This window comes from Schistocerca serialis, chromosome 1 (genome assembly GCF_023864345.2).
Source record: "Schistocerca serialis cubense isolate TAMUIC-IGC-003099 chromosome 1, iqSchSeri2.2, whole genome shotgun sequence".
Taxonomy (NCBI): Eukaryota; Metazoa; Arthropoda; class Insecta; order Orthoptera; family Acrididae; genus Schistocerca; species Schistocerca serialis.
Window position 1 is genome coordinate 30,593,792 of NC_064638.1, and position 19,772 is coordinate 30,613,563.

The 19,772-nt window shown below is 42.4% G+C and overlaps 1 protein-coding gene across 1 annotated transcript in view; it reads right to left on the minus strand.

Annotated features, from left to right (window-relative positions):
- Positions 1-19,772, minus strand: part of LOC126461098 (uncharacterized) — a 666,251-nt gene that overhangs the window by 450,775 nt on the left and 195,704 nt on the right. The window contains exon 2 of the mRNA XM_050095970.1: positions 12,842-13,119. Coding sequence (XP_049951927.1) covers positions 12,896-13,119 — 224 coding nt within the window. The 3' untranslated portion in view covers positions 12,842-12,895. The remainder of the gene's footprint in view (positions 1-12,841; positions 13,120-19,772) is intronic.

Genomic DNA, 19,772 nt, shown 5'->3' on the forward strand with positions numbered 1-19,772 from the left:
TTGAGTCTTTTTATTGTTCAGTTCAATACCAGCGGCTGCTAAAATATCTGTCATGACTTGAACACGCTCCTCACTCTGTTCCAAAGTAGAAACAAAAACCAATATGTCGTCCATGTATACAAAACAAAAGTCTAGATGGGATAAAGTTTGATTGATGAAACGCTGCCATGTCTGGGGGGCGTTTTTCAACCCAAACGGCATAAATTTGTATTGGAACAGCCCGAAGGGAGTGGTTATGGCAGTCTTTTCAATATCCTCCGGAGCCATAGGAATCTGATGAAATGCGTGCTTACAGTCCAAAACAGAGAAGTACTTTACACCTGCGAGCGCATGATTGAAGTCTGCAATGTGTGGGACCGGATATTTATCAATGATGGTGCGGGCATTTAAACGCCTATAGTCTCTGACCATTCGCCAAGTACCGTCTTTCTTTTGGTCAAACAGGATAGGACTAGCCCAGCAACTGGAAGAAGGTTCAGTTATTCCCTTTTGTAACAGATCGTCCAATTGTTCTTTTGCAATTTTCATAAATTCTGGCTTGAGGCGGCGTGGGCGTTGCGATACGGGTGCCCATTGGTTAGACGTAACCGATGAACTGTGCCATTAGTGACTACTGCAATATGTGGCACTGCACGACAGTCAGATGTCCATGAAACGGAGCAGGCAGTGGCGGACGGGCCAAGGTGTGGCGCTGAGGGCATGGAAGTACAGGTGTGCCACCCGCTCGTAGGCTGCATAAAGGCCACACACGTGTTTACATGGGCGAGGTTGGTACACTGGTTCTTGGTAGCGGGCCGTGCCGCTACGAGCGCTGTAGGCACGAGTGGGCGTGGTCGAACAGCAGATGGCCGTAGTTAATTGTCACGAGCTTGGCAATTTAATTGTCCATTCGGAACGCAAGGAGCATGAGCACTCGGGCATACACTATCGTTGCAAAAGGGGGTGCTGACACAGTTTACAGAGTTCACAACATTGTCGTTAACGTGCGCAGGCACGGGAACACCAGATTGGCATGGACTGACCTTGTCTGTAGCCGATGAGTCGTCTGCTTGTAGTGCCATGAGGCGTTGTTGTGTGGAGGCCAATTCGTGGTGTATGTTGCGGAGATGCAGCAGCATTTCCGTACATTCCATCCGCAACTTCGAAGACTTGGCACACTCCACTAGCTGCTTGTTTGTCCAATATTGCAGCTCCAAGGATAGGTTTACACACTTCTTAGCACGGCACACATGTTTGGTGTTAGCCGAACTGTCACTTGGCGGAGCGAAAGGAATATGTTTGTTTGGCGGAGGGGGGGGGGGGGTAAAACACAGTATTTTGCACAAAATCTAGTGACAACTGATAGTGCTTGAGGAAATCAATTCCGAGAATAGGTTCTTCAATTGTTGACACTAGAAACGTCCACTCCAACTTGCACTCGGGCGAAAGTTTCACTGTATAGAAAGTGGAACCCAAACACTGTAGGGTAGACAAGTTCACTGCACGAAGTACTGTTTTGTGTGGTTGCGCTTTATTGGTTGCTAGGCGAACCGGCAGCAAAGAGACATCTGCTCCAGTGTCTACCAGAAAGCATACACCTGATCGTAAATCGCGAACATTGACTCGACCACACTTACTGTTGTTGTCCGAAACGGAGTGCAACGTGGGATGGTGCCCGTTGTTTACATCGCAGGAGGTGGCACCGTAGCCTACCTGTGGTTGGAGTTTGGGTAAGAACACGGTGACTGGCATTTGCGAGCTTGCTCCCCAAATCTCGCATGGAAGAAATAGTAAGGTTGGGCGGGCCTGTGCTCCTGTGGGTAGTTGCTAGGTGATGGAGTATGTGCCCCAGAGTCTTCCACAGAGGCCGATGCACTGTCGTTGCAGGGAGTTGAAGGTGCAGGCAGGGCGGCTAGTTTAACAAACTTGTTATTAGCAGCACCAGACAAGGGCGTGGCGTCAGAAAGCGTCTTAGTGCGGTCACCTCCAGAATGCAGTGCATGGAGCTCATGTTGCCTGGCGGAGTATGCTCTGTCGGCGGCGCGTAAACGTTTATTTACTGGCCTATCTTCATACGCAGAGATTGCAGTCTGGACAGGCAAAGGCAGCTTTTCAGTCCAGATTTCTGAGAGCGTGTCATCAGGTATAACTTGCTCATCGACGAGGAGACAGATGCACTGCCACAGCTGGGACGGAGACCTGTAGCCGAGACGCTCTTCATAGATGAGCTGTCACACATTTTCTCTCCTGATTTTAGAGACACGCTCCAGTATCATCTGTTTCGCCACAGCATACTTCCCTGCTGGGGGGGGGGGGGGGGGGGGGGTGCTTTGACCAGATCGTAAATTAAATCGACGCTGTCGTGAAGATGGTTCATGAGGCAGGCGAAGCGTGCGTCATCGTCCAAAGCACAGACATTGAATGTTTGCTCAACCAAGTTAAACCAGAACTCTGGGTGAGCAGGTTTGAAGTCCGGTAATTTCAGCAGATTCGGCACTGCAGTAACTGCGGAGGTGCACCTATTACTTCGGACGGAAGTAGAGCATGCAGAAGATAGCGAGTCCGAATTATTGGCGTCCCGTAATGCGGGAATTCGCGAAATTCACTTCACGCCGGGGGGGCGGCTGAGAAGCGACGGATGCTCGAACGGTGTGAGGATCGTAGTCAAAATGTGCATTCTCATTGACATGATAGCTTGGAGAGAAGCCACAAGTGCTTAAGTACGCCGGTGAATGTCCATTATGCACACAGTATTCACTCGACCGTGAGTGGTGGGGCTGGTTGTAGATGTCGGAGTAATTATTGTCCAGCACACAATTGTTGACTTGATTAGAAGCAACACAAGGATCCCACACACGTCCACTAGGATGCACACTTGGTGTGATATTTGCTGTTTGGCGAGCATTGAACACCTGTTGACTAGCCGGCGCGGAAGGATACACACGTGGCGGGAACTGATTCGAGTTTGAATTTACTACTGGATATTCCAAAGTAGCAAAACCTTGCTCGACACCACGAACTGTATTGAATTGTGCGTTCGACACAGGAGTAGTAATGTTCTGACCAACACTCTGTGGAGAACACGTGGGAAGGTCTAGGCTAACAAAGCCAGAGTCCATGACCGTTGGTGTTTGGAAGAAACTGGCGGCACTCCATTAATTCTACTGCATGTTCTGGCTGAAGGATTCCGAAGATTCCTGCGGCATGTCCACTATGACGGCAGGAGTGCTGGAGAGATGTTGCTGAAATCTGGGTGGCGGTGAGTGTTGAAAGGCCATTGTCTGGAGCTGAACAAAGGCCCTCTGGACAGGCAAAGGCAGCTTTTCAGTCCAGATTTCTGAGAGCGTGTCATCAGGTATAACTTGCTCATCGACGAGGAGACAGATGCACTGCCACAGCTGGGACGGAGACCTGTAGCCGAGACGCCCTTCATAGATGAGCTGTCACACATTTTCTCTCCTGATTTTAGAGACACGCTCCAGTATCATCTGTTTCGCCACAGCATACTTCCCTGCTGGGGGGGGGGGGGGGGGGGGGGGTGCTTTGACCAGATCGTAAATTAAATCGACGCTGTCGTGAAGATGGTTCATGAGGCAGGCGAAGCGTGCGTCATCGTCCAAAGCACAGACATTGAATGTTTGCTCAACCAGGTTAAACCAGAACTCTGGGTGAGCAGGTTTGAAGTCCGGTAATTTCAGCAGATTCGGCACTGCAGTAACTGCGGAGGTGCACCTATTACTTCGGACGGAAGTAGAGCATGCAGAAGATAGCGAGTCCGAATTATTGGCGTCCCGTAATGCGGGAATTCGCGAAATTCACTTCACGCCGGGGGGGCGGCTGAGAAGCGACGGATGCTCGAACGGTGTGAGGATCGTAGTCAAAATGTGCATTCTCATTGACATGATAGCTTGGAGAGAAGCCACAAGTGCTTAAGTACGCCGGTGAATGTCCATTATGCACACAGTATTCACTCGACCGTGAGTGGTGGGGCTGGTTGTAGATGTCGGAGTAATTATTGTCCAGCACACAATTGTTGACTTGATTAGAAGCAACACAAGGATCCCACACACGTCCACTAGGATGCACACTTGGTGTGATATTTGCTGTTTGGCGAGCATTGAACACCTGTTGACTAGCCGGCGCGGAAGGATACACACGTGGCGGGAACTGATTCGAGTTTGAATTTACTACTGGATATTCCAAAGTAGCAAAACCTTGCTCGACACCACGAACTGTATTGAATTGTGCGTTCGACACAGGAGTAGTAATGTTCTGACCAACACTCTGTGGAGAACACGTGGGAAGGTCTAGGCTAACAAAGCCAGAGTCCATGACCGTTGGTGTTTGGAAGAAACTGGCGGCACTCCATTAATTCTACTGCATGTTCTGGCTGAAGGATTCCGAAGATTCCTGCGGCATGTCCACTATGACGGCAGGAGTGCTGGAGAGATGTTGCTGAAATCTGGGTGGCGGTGAGTGTTGAAAGGCCATTGTCTGGAGCTGAACAAAGGCCCTCGCGGTAGGCGCGTAAATAACCTTCGGGCGGTAACTTGGACGCGTATTACACAAAAAACGGGGTCACCAGTGTGGGAATATGGAATAGTTGTAGGCAAACAACTAGAATTCACTCAGATACAGATTTATTCACACTTAGCTTCTTCACAGATACAAGTCCAGAGGCTAAATGCCGTTAGCGTCCAACATCCTGCCCAAAGCCGCTCTCCTCAAAGATAGCACACTTACGCACAGAACAAATATCGATATTTATGGCGCTCTACGCCACGACAGCATAGGAAATGCAGTGTCTCTCTGTTCTATTTATGTTCACATGAGATGCCTGTCCCACTAAGATGGATGCTGCTTGAGGCACTTAATGTCACTGCAGAATATCTGTACATTTTCATCAATGCCCCATTATGTTAATGCATTCCAAACAGCATTTGCTTTCTCTTTACTAGAATAAATAACTATGAATAAATAAATGGTTTTTTATTTGTCCATAATAACTTTTATGTTGGGGACATAGTCTGTTTATAAACATATGAACATTAATAAGAGTTAAGAAATAAAGATAATTTATTCACAGTATCATTAAAACTCCTTGATGGAGTACAAACATATAGCACTTAACTATTGCTTTAATATTGTCTGAAATATGCTTCCATTCAACTGTTTTATATTATTTGGCACTTTGTTATAAAAATATCTTCCAACAGAAAATGGACTATGGTCTGTTGCTCTTGTATTACTAAATTTTACGTGGAAATACTATCTTTTTCTTGCATTATAATTATGGGTTTCACTATTGATTATACTATGTTCCGTATGTCCTTTCACAAACAGTATAGTCAGGAGAACATACAATGAATACACTGTTAGTATGTTATATTTAATGAAGTATTCTCTACAGGACTCAAGTTTATTAATATTAGCTATAATCCTAATTGCTCTCTTCTGGGGTCTCATAGCCGTATCCATGTATGCCATTGGTGGCCCACCCCAAATCTTGATACCATATTGAAGGTTGGAGAGTATGATTCCAAAATAGATTTTTCTTAAGACAAGTGGTGCTATTATGCTAGAAAGACGTTTAAGCAGGCAGGTGTTACAGAATATTTGGTTACACATGTAACTGGTGTGCTCCTTCCATGTAAGATGTTCATCTACTGTAACACCCAGGAATCGTTTCAACTGATAGCTCTGGCTCAGTAACCACTTGTCTTGACTTATAATTTAGCAGAAACTCCATCAGAATTGTCTTGTCCTTATGTAGTACCAATTTGTTTTTGGTGAGATATTCTGTGATGAGGCTAATGTTCTCTGTATTATTTTGCACTGCTAACTGTTTTGGAGAGAAGGAGGTATCGTCGGCATAATTTACTAGGTTTGGATTTTGTGGAATTATTTTAGTACTGATGTACACAACAAACAAAAAAGGCCCAATAATGTTTCTCTGAGGGACTCCACAGTTAAGAATTTTATAAGATGATTTTACTGATTGTGTATGTCCCCCAGTTGTATGATACAGCTTAGCACATTGTCTCCTGTCAGAAAGGTAGGATCTTAACAAGTATATTGGCACTCTTCTGACTCGATAAGTTTCTAATTTATATAGAAGAATGGAATGATTTACAGAGTCAAAGGCCTTGGATAGGTCTATAAAGATGCCAATGACTTCATTTCCATCATCAAGTTTATCCAGTACCACTTGAAAAAATTTATCTACAACTGTTATTGTAGACCTGCCCTTCCTGAAACCATGCTGCAAGCTTTTTAGTAAATTGTAATTCCAGAAAAATGATTCAAGTTGGTCAATAAGTAAGTTTTCAAATAACTTACTGAGTATTGACAGCAATGAAATAGACCTATAATTTTGCAGATTGGTAGTAATTCCGTTTTTGTGCACTGACTACTGCATTCTCAGAAATATGGCTGATATGTCGTCCCAGCCACTGGATGTATTTGCTTTTAAGTTGTAAATAATTTTCAGGATTTCCAATTCCGTAACACACCTCAAGAAGAATGAATTACTGGCATTACTGGGATTTAATGCCTACGATGGGTCAATCACATCCTCCCTACTTATCTTACTAAATTGTTCAATGAAGCTCTCACATATTTCCTTAGGTTCAGTCAGGAATTTTTCATTGTCTCTATATACTATGTTGTTGCACACTGCATTGTCACTTCCCCTGCTTTCCTTGTTTACTATATACTCCACACTGTATTGCTAATATTGGTGGACTACCTCATCTGTTCTGCATACATTTGTGCTTTTAATGTCTTGAGTGCTTCACTATAGGGTTGTCTACAAGTTTTGTGTGTAGATTGGAAACACAGCAGTTTGGTATCTCTAAAAAGAATATATAAATTCTCCATATCTTCCATTAATTTTATCAGATTGGAGGGAAGTTTAAGATTCTGGGAACTGTCAGTTTTCCTTAGTTTTTTTACCACTGGGCATGCCTGATTAAGACAATGGGTTAACATTGTATAAAATCTGTCCCACTTTTTATTGATGTCTTCCATTTCATATGGACCTACCTGATTCCAGTTTATGTATCCCGGGGTTTCATTTAACGTATGATAATCTAGATTTCTTTTATAGGTAAACAGCTCTCCATGAGATTCTATTTCTTTGTCTGTATGAGGTTCTAGAACTAATGCACTATGATCTGAAATGTGGCTCTTGATGGTTCAAACTACAAGGTCTTCCTTGCTTAAGTTTGCAATAACGTGGTCAATACATGGTAGAGCATCACACATTATTCTTGTTGCTGTGAAATTCACATGGGTGTAATTATAAGACTGTGATGTATCAATATATCTAAGATAATTAACACTATTAGTTAAGGAGTCAATGTTCACATTGCCTACCGTTAAAGTGTGATTTTTATGAAATGAGAGTTTATCAGCAAGTTCCTCTACATGACAAAAGAATTCTTCCATATTACTGTTAGGGGATCTGTACAGGCTACCTACTATTAACCTGCTTTTTCTGAGCTTAATTTTTATTTCAGTTGTTTTAAACACTATCCACATGCAAATTTATCTACCCAGTATTTTTTTTTTTTGCATTGGACATTACTTTTGGCATAAATACAAACACCACCACCTTTATGTTGCTTATTACAATACACACTTTCAGTTTTATAATTACTTAAATTAATACCACACATTTCCTCAGTTTTGCACCCTAGTTCATTCACAAGATAAATATGAGGACTACTTGTCACTTAGAAAATTTGTTCAATTTTGTTGGTAATATATAGGAAGTTCTTTGATATTGTTTCGAGTTTACCATCATTTACGATTTTGTCATCAAGTACTTTGCCTTCGCATATGCATAGTAAAAGTTGTTTTACTCTAAAAAAGTTTCTGTAGGACTGCTTTCACTTATGAATGAATTGTTTTTATATATAAGGCTTTTCCGTTTAATCCTTTCTTTTATTATTTGATTTAATTTTTCACACAAATAAAGTCTTCCTGCATATTTCAAGTCCAACCCATGGTTAGTTTGCTGACCTCTATCCAACTTTCCTATAACTAGAACTGAGCTATACAGTTTGAACGTAGTGCCTTAATTATAATATTTGTTTTTCTTATTTCCTTGTTTACATCCAAGTTATAGGTCAGGTCGTGCCGATGCGGCACAGTAGCGACAATCAAGTTTTTCTGCTTAATTTATTCAAGGAAATTCTGCAGAGCTTCAATGGAGACATCAGCTTCATTACTTCCCACACTATTCCCACCACTTACACAAACTATAAAATCATTGCTACACAGCAATTTAATTTTCAAATCAGATTCTTGTACAATGTTTCTTGTTTTTGTGCCGGATGCCACGACACTACTCACTTGAAGATGTTTGCTTGAGTTATTTAGGATTTCAGCTAGATTTCTTCCATGGCTATACGAGAGTAAAATCACATTGCACTTTCATGTGTGTTTTGGAGTACCAGAATTATGGAGTTCATTGAAGGAGCCACGGACTGCATTGCCATGATTATGTTCGCACTGTGAACTTTTCCTGTATTCCTTATTAACTGTCTGTTTTTCATTAGTTTTTGAGAGCTTATTACACTTCATTATGGAAGTTTTCAGAGATTTATTGCAGTTTTTTTTACTGAGGATCTGGTGTTGTATCTTATTTTCGTATTTGTCACTGTGTTTGTTTCAAAATTACATTTACTAAGTTCGTTATCAAGTTACGTAAATTTACTGCCACCAGTGCAACCACTTATTGAGAGTACACTATACCTGTTTTTATCAACAAACTTCTGTTCATCTGCTGTGATTGATGCTTTTTTTGCTTTTAAAGCACTTACTTGTTTCCAGTCTTGCAGTTAAGGCCTACTTGTTTGGAGGTCAGGAACTCGTGGTGTCTGTATTTTCACAGCACTGAATTTTCACTTGTTCGGTGGGCGTTTTTACATCTTAATGAATTCATTATGAACTAAATGATTAATGGAAAATCTCATATAAAGACGTAAAACAAATACTAACATAGAGGGGCTGGCCATTACTTACCTCAGCTCAGTACAGCCAATAGATACACAAAAAACAGAACCAAAAATTTACGTTCCTAGCTTTCAGAACAAATGTTCCTTCATCAGGGAGGAGAGAGGGGAAAGAAAGGGAAGAAGAGAAATTAGATTCAGTTACTCACAACCCAGGTTATGAAGCAACAGGGAAAGGAAAACAGGGAGTGTAGCAAGGATGGAGGCATGGTTGTCAGATGGAAGCCAAAGGTATTCTACTGTAAGTACTGTGCCAGCTTCAAACCAAAGAGGATGCATACAGAAGTAAAGAGGTATATAGTATAAACATAAACACAACTATGTAGGATGAAAAGATGCGTGAATTGCTAAAGAGGAAAGGGAAAGAGGAGAAGACTGAAGAGTAAATGGGAGTGAGGTTGTTTAACGTAGGTTCAGTCCAGGGGGATGGCGGGATGAAAGGATGTGTTGGAGTGCAAGTTCCCATCTCCGCAGTTCAGAGGGACTGGTGTTGAGTGGGAGAAGCCAAATCACACATACAGTGTAGCAGGTTCCTAGGTCCCTAGAATTATGCTGGAGGGCATGCTCCGCTACTGGGTATTGGACATCTCCTAGGCGGGCAGTTTGTCTGTGTCCATTCATGCGCTCAGCCAGTTTAGTTGTTGTCATACCGATGTAAAAGGCTGTGCAGTGCAGGCATGTCAGTTGATAAATGACGTGTAGTTTCACACGTGGCCCTGCCTTGAATTGTGTATGTTTTACCAGTAGCAGGGCTGGAGTAGGTGGTTGTGGGGGGATGCATGGGGCAGGTTTTGCATCGGGGTCGGTTACAGGGGTAGGAACCGCTGGGTAGAGAACGTAGTCTGGGAATATTGTAGGGTTTAACAAGGATGTTATGAAGGTTAGGGGGTTGACGAAAGGCAACTCTGGGTGGTGTGGGGAGAATTTTGTCAAGGGATGATCTCATTTCAGGGGTTGACTTGAGAAAGTCATATCCCTGGCAGAGTAATTTGTTGATGTTTTCGAGGCCAGGATAATATTGCGTGACAAGGGGGATGCTTCTGTGTGGTCTGGGGATAGGAACAATGTTGTTGGATGGGGAGGAATGTATTGCTCGGGAGATCAGTTTGTGGACAAGGTCTGCAGGATAGTTGCAGGAGAGGAAAGCACTGGTTAGGTTATTGGTGTAATTGTTGAGGGATTCGTCACTGGAGCAGATACGTTTGCCACAAATACCTAGGCTGTAGGGAAGGGAGCGTATGATGTGGAATGGATGGCAGCTATCAAAGTGAAGGTACTGTTGTCTGTTTGTGGGTTTGATATGGACAGAGGTGTGGATGTGAGCTTCAACAAGATGAAGGACAACATCCAGGAAGGCGGCTTGGGTTTTGGAGAAGGACCAGGTGAAATTCAGATTCGAAAAGGAGTTGAGGTTATGGAGGGAATGAAGGAGTGTTTCTTCAGCATGAGTCCAGACCACAAAGATGTCATCTGGCACAGTACTTACAGTAGAATATCTTTGGCTTCCATCTGACAATCATTCCTCCATCCTTGCCACCCTCCCTGTTTTCCTTTCCCTGTTGCTTCATAATCTGGGTTGTGAGTAACTGAATCTACTTTCCCTTCTTCCCTTTCTTTCCCCTCTCTCCTCCCTGATGAAGGAACATTTGTTCCAAAAGCTAGGAACGTAAATTTTTGGTTCTGTTTTTTGCGTATCTATCGGCTGTACTGAGCTGAGGTAAGTACTGGCCAGCCCCTCTATCTCTTTGTTAGTATTTGTTTCACATCTTTATATGAGATTTTCCATTAATCATTTAGATCACCTATATGGTCCACATCCTTCATTGTTTTGTCCCTTTTGTTAGCTATCACTTACATCTGTCATCTTAACACTTTCTCTTCTTCAGTGTTTTATATATACATAAATAAATATTTTCGTTACCAACTGTGCCAGTTTCATCTTCCTCCTATTATCTTGTTCCGTTTATAGTCCACTTCCCTTTTTTTGTTTATTGATTTATTTATTTAACATTACATAGTTTTAACATTCGTTATTCGCTGTTTTCCAGCCAACAATCATTGCCAACAATCTCTTCCAAACCTACTAGTATCATCCATTTCCATCGATTTCATGTTGCTGGCGATATTTTTGTGCCATTGGCTATGTTTCTCTGCCACAGGAAAATTTTCTATGGGACATTTCTGCACCTCCCGCGATCTTCTTTGCGGCGCGCACGATCTTTTTTGCGGCACACGCGATCTCTTTTGCGGCATGCGCAATCTTTTTTTCGCCACTCGCTATCTCCGTTGTTGAGCAACATGTGTTCTTTTCCCCTGATCTGGACATACGTGCTTGGTCTTGTCAACTTTTTCCGTATTTTTCTTATTTAGTGGTCTTCCTTTGGTATTGAACATTACCAACCCAATTTCTTTCTTTCTTTCTCGTCCTTTCCTCCGTGTTTTATTCCTTATTATGATTACTATTTTAACTTTAGTTATTTAATTTCCCTACCCACCAGTTACCCACTATGTACACTAATCCTATACCACATTATTTACATTCATTCCGGAAACATGCATTCACCGTAGCCGAACTGCAATCCCACATACTTTTCCTCCGGTCCTGCTTAACCTTTAGAATTACCCCTAAAGGACTTACCTTAAAAGTTCCCATCTCTGGGTGCAATTCCTCCTTCCACCAGTCTCTCCTGGACTTCCAGAACCTTCAATCCTTAGCCCTTACCCAACTTGTCCTGAATCTCTACACTACTTCATGTAACCACCACTCCCAACAGCTCCTATCTCTCTTCAAAGTCCTCCACCTCTCAAACCCTTGCTTGGAGAACACACTCAGGAACATCCTAGAAGCCAGCTGCAAACTTGAGTTCCATGCCACACACCACCTGAAAAAACTATCCACAGTGCTAGTGCAACACCTAAGAAGTGGGGTCCCTCTCCCTATCCCTCACAAACACCAACCACAACAGAACCTTCAACAAAGCCCCTCATAGCCAACAAACCTAGCCTAGCCACCCTACTCAATCTCCCCATCCCAGCACATACCCCACACAGACCAAATCTCAACTATAACCACAGTCAAATGCCACATGTCACCAGTCCCAATTCAGTTCTAAACCTCTCATCCAGGTCCCTCTCTCCTCCAGAGACATCTGTTCTATCAAAAGGCTTAACCTTTAGCCCCACGCCTAAATTCAACCACACTGCCCTGGTTAAAGATCTCCTCTCATTCACCCGGAACCTCAACTGGAAGTATCACTTCACTACCCAACCAAACACAGCCCCCAAATACTAGACCCAGTGTTGAACCCTGTCTAGAACAGTTCCGACTGCCTTCTCAAAGGGATCCTCCTCCCCTCCCCCAAAACCATCCCTTGCAGACATTTCAGGAATTCCTCACATCCAGTGTTGCCTCCCAGCCCTTCTTGAAGAACATCCCAACAGTCCCCAACATCACCCCAGCTGAATCCTGTGCCATTAAGGAGCTGAAAATAGACCGCTCTATTGTCATCCTCCCGGTGGATAAAGGCTCCACAACTGTCATACTTGACCATGTGGAGTATGTGGCAGAAGGACTGCGTCAACTCTCCAACACCTCAACCTACAAAGCTGTTACCCAGAATCCCATTCCCTCCATCCAGACTGAGCTGCAGAAATTCCTAAAAATCCAAGGTCCCTCACAAGGCCTCACAATGGCTTCCATAGACTTACTTACTCCACCTGAGCCACGTACCCCTACCTTCTACCTGTTACCCAAAATCCACAAAGAGAGCCATCCTGACCGTCTCATTGTAGCAAGCTTCAAAGCTCCAACAGAAAGTATCTTAGCTCTGGTAGACCAACACCTCCAACCTATCACCCGCAGACTCCCATCCTACATCAAAGACACATACCACTTCCTAGAACACCTCAAATCCATTCCCACTCCTCTCCCACCTGAAACCTTTCTTGTCACCATAGATGCTACATTCCTTTACACAAACATCCCACATACCCATGGTCTCTCTGCCCTTGAGCACTACCTCTCCCAACGCCCACCCGAAGATCTTCCAAAAACCTCGTTCCTTATCACACTTACCAACCTCATCCTCACCCATAATTACTTCACTTTTGAAGGCCAGACCTACAAACAAATCAGGGGAACAGCCATGGGAACCAGGATGGCTCCGTCCTATGCCAACCACTTCATGGGCCGCATGGAGGAGGCTTTCCTGAAGACCCAACAGCTGGCCTGGTGTAGGTTTATAGATGACATCTTTGTGGTCTGGACTCATGGTGAAGAAACACTCCTTAATTTCCTCCATAACCTCAACTCCTTTTCGAATCTGAATTTCACCTGGTCCTTCTCCAAAACCCAAGCCACCTTCCTGGATGTTGACCTTCATCTTGTTGAAGCTCACATCCACACCTCTGTCCATATCAAACCCACAAACAAACAGCAGTACCTTCACTTTGATAGCTGCCATCCATTCCACATCAAACACTCCCTTCCCTACAGCCTAGGTATTTGTGGCAAACGTATCTGCTCCAGTGATGAATCCCTCAACAATTACACCAATAACCTAACCAGTGCTTTCCTCTCCCGCAACTATCCAGCAGACCATGTCCACAAATAGATCTCCTGAGCAATACATTCCTCCCCGCCCAACAACATTGTTCCTATCCCCAGACCACACAGAAGCATCCCCCTTGTCACCCAATATTATCCTGGTGTCGAAAACATCAACAAATTACTCTGCCAGGGATATGACTTTCTCAAGTAAACCCCTGAAATGAGATCATCCCTTGACAAAATTCTCCCCACACCACCCAGAGTTGCCTTTTTTTGCCATCCTAACCTCCGTAACATCCTTGTTAAACCCTACAATATTCCCAGACTACGTTCTCTACCCAGCGGTTCCTACACCTGTAACTGACACCGCTGCCAAACCTGCCCCATGCATCCCCCCACAACCACCTACTCCAGCCCTGCTACTGGTAAAACATACACAATTCAAGGTAGGGCCATGTGTGAAACTACACATGTTATTTATCAACTGACATGCCTGCACTGCACAGCCTTTTACATCGGTATGACAACAACTAAACTGGCTGAGCGCATGAACGGACACAGACGAACTGCCCGCCTAGGAGATGTCCAATACCCAGTAGCGGAGCATGCCCTCCAGCCTAATTCTAGGGACCTAGGAACCTGCTACACTGTATGTGCCCTTTGGCTTCTCCCACCCAACACCAGTCCCTCTGAACTGCGGAGATGGGAACTTGCACTCAAACACATCCTTTCATCCCGCCATCCCCCTGGACTGAACCTACGTTAAACAACCTCACTTCCATTTACTCTTCAGTCTTCTCCTCTTTCTCTTTCCTCCTTAGCCATTCATGCATCTTTTCATCCTACATAGTTGTGTTTACCTTTATACTATATACCTCTTTACTTCTGTATGCATCCTCTTTGGTTTGAAGCTGGCACAGTACTTACAGTAGAATATCTTTGGCTTCCATCTGACAACCATGCCTCCATCCTTGCCACCCTCCCTGTTTTCCTTTCCCTGTTGCTTCATAACCTGGGTTGTGAGTAACTGAATCTACTTTCCCTTCCTCCCTTTCTTTCCCCTCTCTCCTACATGATGAAGGAACATTTGTTCCGAAAGCTAGGAATTTAAATTTTTGGTTCTGTTTTTTGTGTATCTATCGGCTGTACTGAGCTGAGGTAAGTACTGGCCATCCCCTCTATCTCTTTGGTAGTATTTGTTTCACATTCATTATGAACTGTAGACTTATTAAGCGCTCATTTAACTTCCGAAGTTCTCAAATACAATGACTACAAAATTGTTTTTCACCACTTGACTGTAACTTCTGTTCACTTTATCAACACATACAACTTCACATGACACCACCTTGAAGGCAAGATTCTGTAATCCTGGAATGCCAAAAATTGTTCACTAGCCCCAAATGTAACAATGATTCCATGTTTTTCTTATTTTGGGTGCCTGAAATTCAGTGTTGGTAACAGTTTACCATGCCCTGAATGCTAAGAACTGCAGGAATATCACTTGTGAAGGATGATTTTTTTGTTCAGACTGTTCTCCTCTCTTATTCTGTCTCATTCTACGAAAAAATGATATATTAATATAGAGCTCTTCAGTACTGTGACCAAGTGCCCCTGCTGTCACCAAAACAATTTATATACATAATCTCTTACACTTATCTATCCAATGCAGCCCCAAACTTTTCAGTAGTAAAATCTTTGGTACCTCACCTAGCAGCATTCTCCAATGAACTACTCTCAGTACTTTCAAATTACTCACCATTACCAATGTCAATTTCATCTGAACTTGAAATTCCTTATAGAGTTCAGATGATGAAGAAAGAAGTATAGTGCAAGATGCAGAAGTAGATGCTCTGCACTTTTGTTCCTCTTGACTTTTCTCTTCTTCCAATTTTCTCTGCCTCACTCATTTTTCTTTATGCACAAGTGTTCAGTCTACTTCTACATGGTAGGCCTTATGCTCTGGCTTTATCTGTTGAAGTAAAACCATCTTGTCTTCTTCCAACTTGATTGTCTGTAGAGCATGGGAATGTGCAGTATCAAATAAACTGTACAAATTATTTATAAACTTCTTTTCACAGCACTCAAACATGTCTTGAGATGATTTTGCAATTTGCTCCACCCCAAATGCAAGATTGTAACTTTTTGTGAACAATGCTGAATATCTCTTGCCAGAATTCTTGTTCTCTTCCAAAATATATGCACTTGGGAACCACAAGATCATCACTTCCACTAGTAGTCAACTGTACATCTTGTATGTTATAGAAAACTTCTCTATGTAATGGTTATTTGGCATTTTATGTTTCCCACTAACAACACATGTCTCTTGGTACTACATAATTGTTGTGACATCTTAGACAGAGACTGTAAAATACATGTGTTACAATCAGAAACAAATAAAGAACTGACTGCACTGGACATACACATACTCTGGCATAGGTTACAGTTATTCTATTGCAACAGAATTTTGAGCAGATGTGTTTTACAGTCACGTGAACAATACAGTATGGTGAACACACAAAAATATTAAAGTCAGAAAATATGGGACACCTTAACTGATACATTCCATAATAGATGAACACTGTTTACACATTCTCAAAAGATTCCATCACACAAGTGACCACTGAAATCATGACATCACCACAACACACATAACAAAACAGCACATTCTGCTTTGTGTAATTGTGATTAAGCATTACATGCAGGCCCAGCGAAGTTACAGCAGTGGGATCACATCAAAAAAGCTCTGCTTCATACACTTTAATTGTGTATACAGTGGGATGAATCTACTGCTGATATAAATAGGACTCAAAACTCACAGCCACCATCTTTGGCATCAGGGGTTATATTTTTATGTGGACTGGCACAGCCTCATACTAGCAATATTGTACTGTAGCTGATGCTGTAAGCTTGCTACTTGACTAACCATACTGGCAGTGCCACCTTTAGGCCTGTGCTGTAAGTTCACAATTTTCCCAGCAGACTACAATACTGTGGCTGACTGACCTGTGTGACTATCAGTTGCAGTCACATCATGAACATCTTTCAGGTAAAGAATAATTGAACACTGCAGTCCCTCAAGGGAATGTGTTAGGCCCAATAATGTCTCTCATTTATGATGCTAGTGTGAAAAATTTGGAATCATTACCACATACTATTGCTAGTGCAGTGATGATCCCACATAATAATAGGTCATCCTTAATGGGTAAATACATGATGTGTAAGTGTTCTTCGGCAGAGATTCATGAAGCAGATGTCTTCCTTAGCCCAATCATCAAACAGCAGAAAAAGTCAACTAGGCGAAAGAAATTGTGTAGTCACAGATTTTTGCACAGTGCTACAGGGGAGTGTCATGAACAACATACTAAAAATCCTGACTAGTGGGATGTCATGGAGGAGGGATTGTTGAAAGGTCACTTTTTGTTATTGTTATTGAATAGCTCAAAAAATATTATATATTAAATTTCCTGCAGAAAAAGTTCTATTTATTTTCTTATTTTCCTCCATACCTGTAGTTTCCAGGTCACAGTGGACAGAAAAACTGCACATTGTCAAAATTATTGTTTTAGCAGTATAAAATCAATGTTTATTTATAAATGAAGTGGGTTGATTACACATATTAAATGTATGTATCATATCTAAGTGCAATAGAGCTGTATTAAAGGACGTATTGTGTTCTGTGGGTGTAACTGGGGAAAGGGGGAATGTATGGAGTAGAAATGCGAGGGGTGGTAGGTTGCCAGATTGTGTTCAGGAGCTTCCTTCCTTGAAAAGTCTGCATCAACTCAGCACTGAGCAGGTTATTTCTCATTCCATTTACCTCACAATCAAGTACAGGGTGTTCCACTAAGTTATGATTACTCTCCCCAGTGCCAAAGACATATTCGGGGGATTTTTATTTTACAATAAATGCATTAACACTGCATGGAATGAAGATATGAGTTACTCATAACACTAACACAAGAAATGTATATGGACCTAATCTACATAAATATCTGAAAACTGTTCTACACTGCTAGAGAGGAAATTGATTCTTAGTCACCCTTTACAGCAGCTGTAGTTTTCTTCTTGGAAAGGCGATATTCTTGACTGTTAGCGCTGCTTGAGTTGGAGTTTACAGGCAGACAATACCTCCATGCCATTTCCTGTTGACTTCTCATATGTGAGTAGACAAAATAACTTTCACTAAGCTCATGTTTATGTACTGGAGTTACCTTCAGTTTATCAAATGAGTACTTATCCACAATTGTTAAGTCAGCTATTATGTGAAACAATTCAACAGCTTGAACTGTCAACTCTCTATCACATTGAAGAGCCTGTCCCAAGCGTAATGTGCTATCCACATGTTGATTTTATTGTATCAACTTTTAACTGTCTGGAATACTTTTCAAAGCCTGAGGAGTATGAAGTACATCACCCTAGCATCCGAACTCCCAACATCTGAACTGACTCAGAGGAGTAAACTATACCCTTCTATAATAGAAGTGGTAGGTCACCTGTGTGTTATAGAATTTCAGATACTTCAACAGATACTGAGACGACAAAAGTCATGGAATAGCAATATGTACGTATACAGATGGCAGCAGTATTCTCTACACAAGGGCATAAAAGGGCAGTTCATTGGCAGAGCTGTCATTTGTCCTCAGGAAATTCCTGTGAAACAGTGTATCATGTGATTATGGTCACACAGTGGGAATGAAAAGCCTTTGAATGTGGAATGGCAGTCGGAATTAGACACAGGGGACATTCCATTTTCAAAATCAATATTCCATGATCCATGGTACCAAGAGTGTGCAGAGAATACCAAATTTCAGGCATTACCTCTCACTACAAACAACATAGTAGCCAGTAGCTTTCAGTTAACAACCAAGAGCAGCATCATTCACATAGAGATGCCGCAGTTAACAGACTAACAACATTGTATGAAATAACTGCAGAAATCAAAGTGGGACATACAACAAATGAATCCAATAGGTCAGTGTGATGAAATCTGCAATTAATGGACTATGGCAGCAGATGACTGATGCAAGTGCCTTTGCTAACAACACAAAATCACCTGCAGTGCCTTGCTGCACTCGTGACCATATTGGTTCGAGCCCAGCTGGCTAGAAAACTGTTGCCCAGTCAGATGATTCCTGATTTCAGCAGGTAAGACCTGAGTGTGGCACAGACCCTATGAAACAATAGACCCCAAGTTGTCAAGAACTGTGGAAGCTAGTGGTAGCTCCATAATGCTGTAGGCTGTGTTTATAGAGAACAGACTGGGTCTTCTGGTCCAAACTGATCACTGACTAAAACTGGTTATGTTTGGCTACTTGGAGACCTTCTGAAGCCATTCATGGACTTCATCTACTCAAATAATGATGGAATTTTTACGGAGGACAATGTGAAATTTCACTAGGCCACAAGTGTTCATGACTGGTTTGAAGAACATTCTGGACAATTCAAGTGAATGATGTGACCATCCAGATCGCCCATCATGAATCCTATCAAACATTTATGTGGTATAACTGAGAGGTCAGTTCAGGCACAAAATCCTGCAGTGGCAATGCTTTCGTAGCTATGGATAGCTATAGAGGCAGAATGTCTCAGTATTTCTGCAGGGGACTCCCAATGACTGTTTAAGTCCATGTCACTTCAAAGGGGCTGCACTATGCCAGGCAAAAGGAGATCTGACACGATATCAGGAAGTATCCCATGACTTTTGTCACCTCAGTGTAAGTCAAGCAATCGTTTATAGTAGGTTATTGTTCTAGATTGTAATATATCAGGTCCATTCAATCATACATATCCACACTTATCTTGAAGACACCGTGAATGTGTGGTTAGTGACACCACTCAGTGCAACCGGCTATATATGTGCCAACAATTCCTGTGTGGAAAAGATTTGTGCAGAAACCCATTAACACAACTAATCACATGAGAAGTGCAATAACATTCAGGTGTTTCATTAATTCACCACCAAACGACTACAATACAATTACACAGCCTCACAATACACTGTCCACAACAGACAGCAACAGCTGTCACATTTACCAATACAATTCCTTTCCCAGCGACCCTACACAGGACACTAACAACAGCACATTTACAAATTAAATACTCCTCAGTCGCTGTTTAAAGGAATATATTTTCATATAAGCTTGCTTAACACCTGAAAGGAACTCTACTATCTACAAACAAGCTCAATGAAGTTATTTTGTCTATTCATATAGGAAAAATGGACA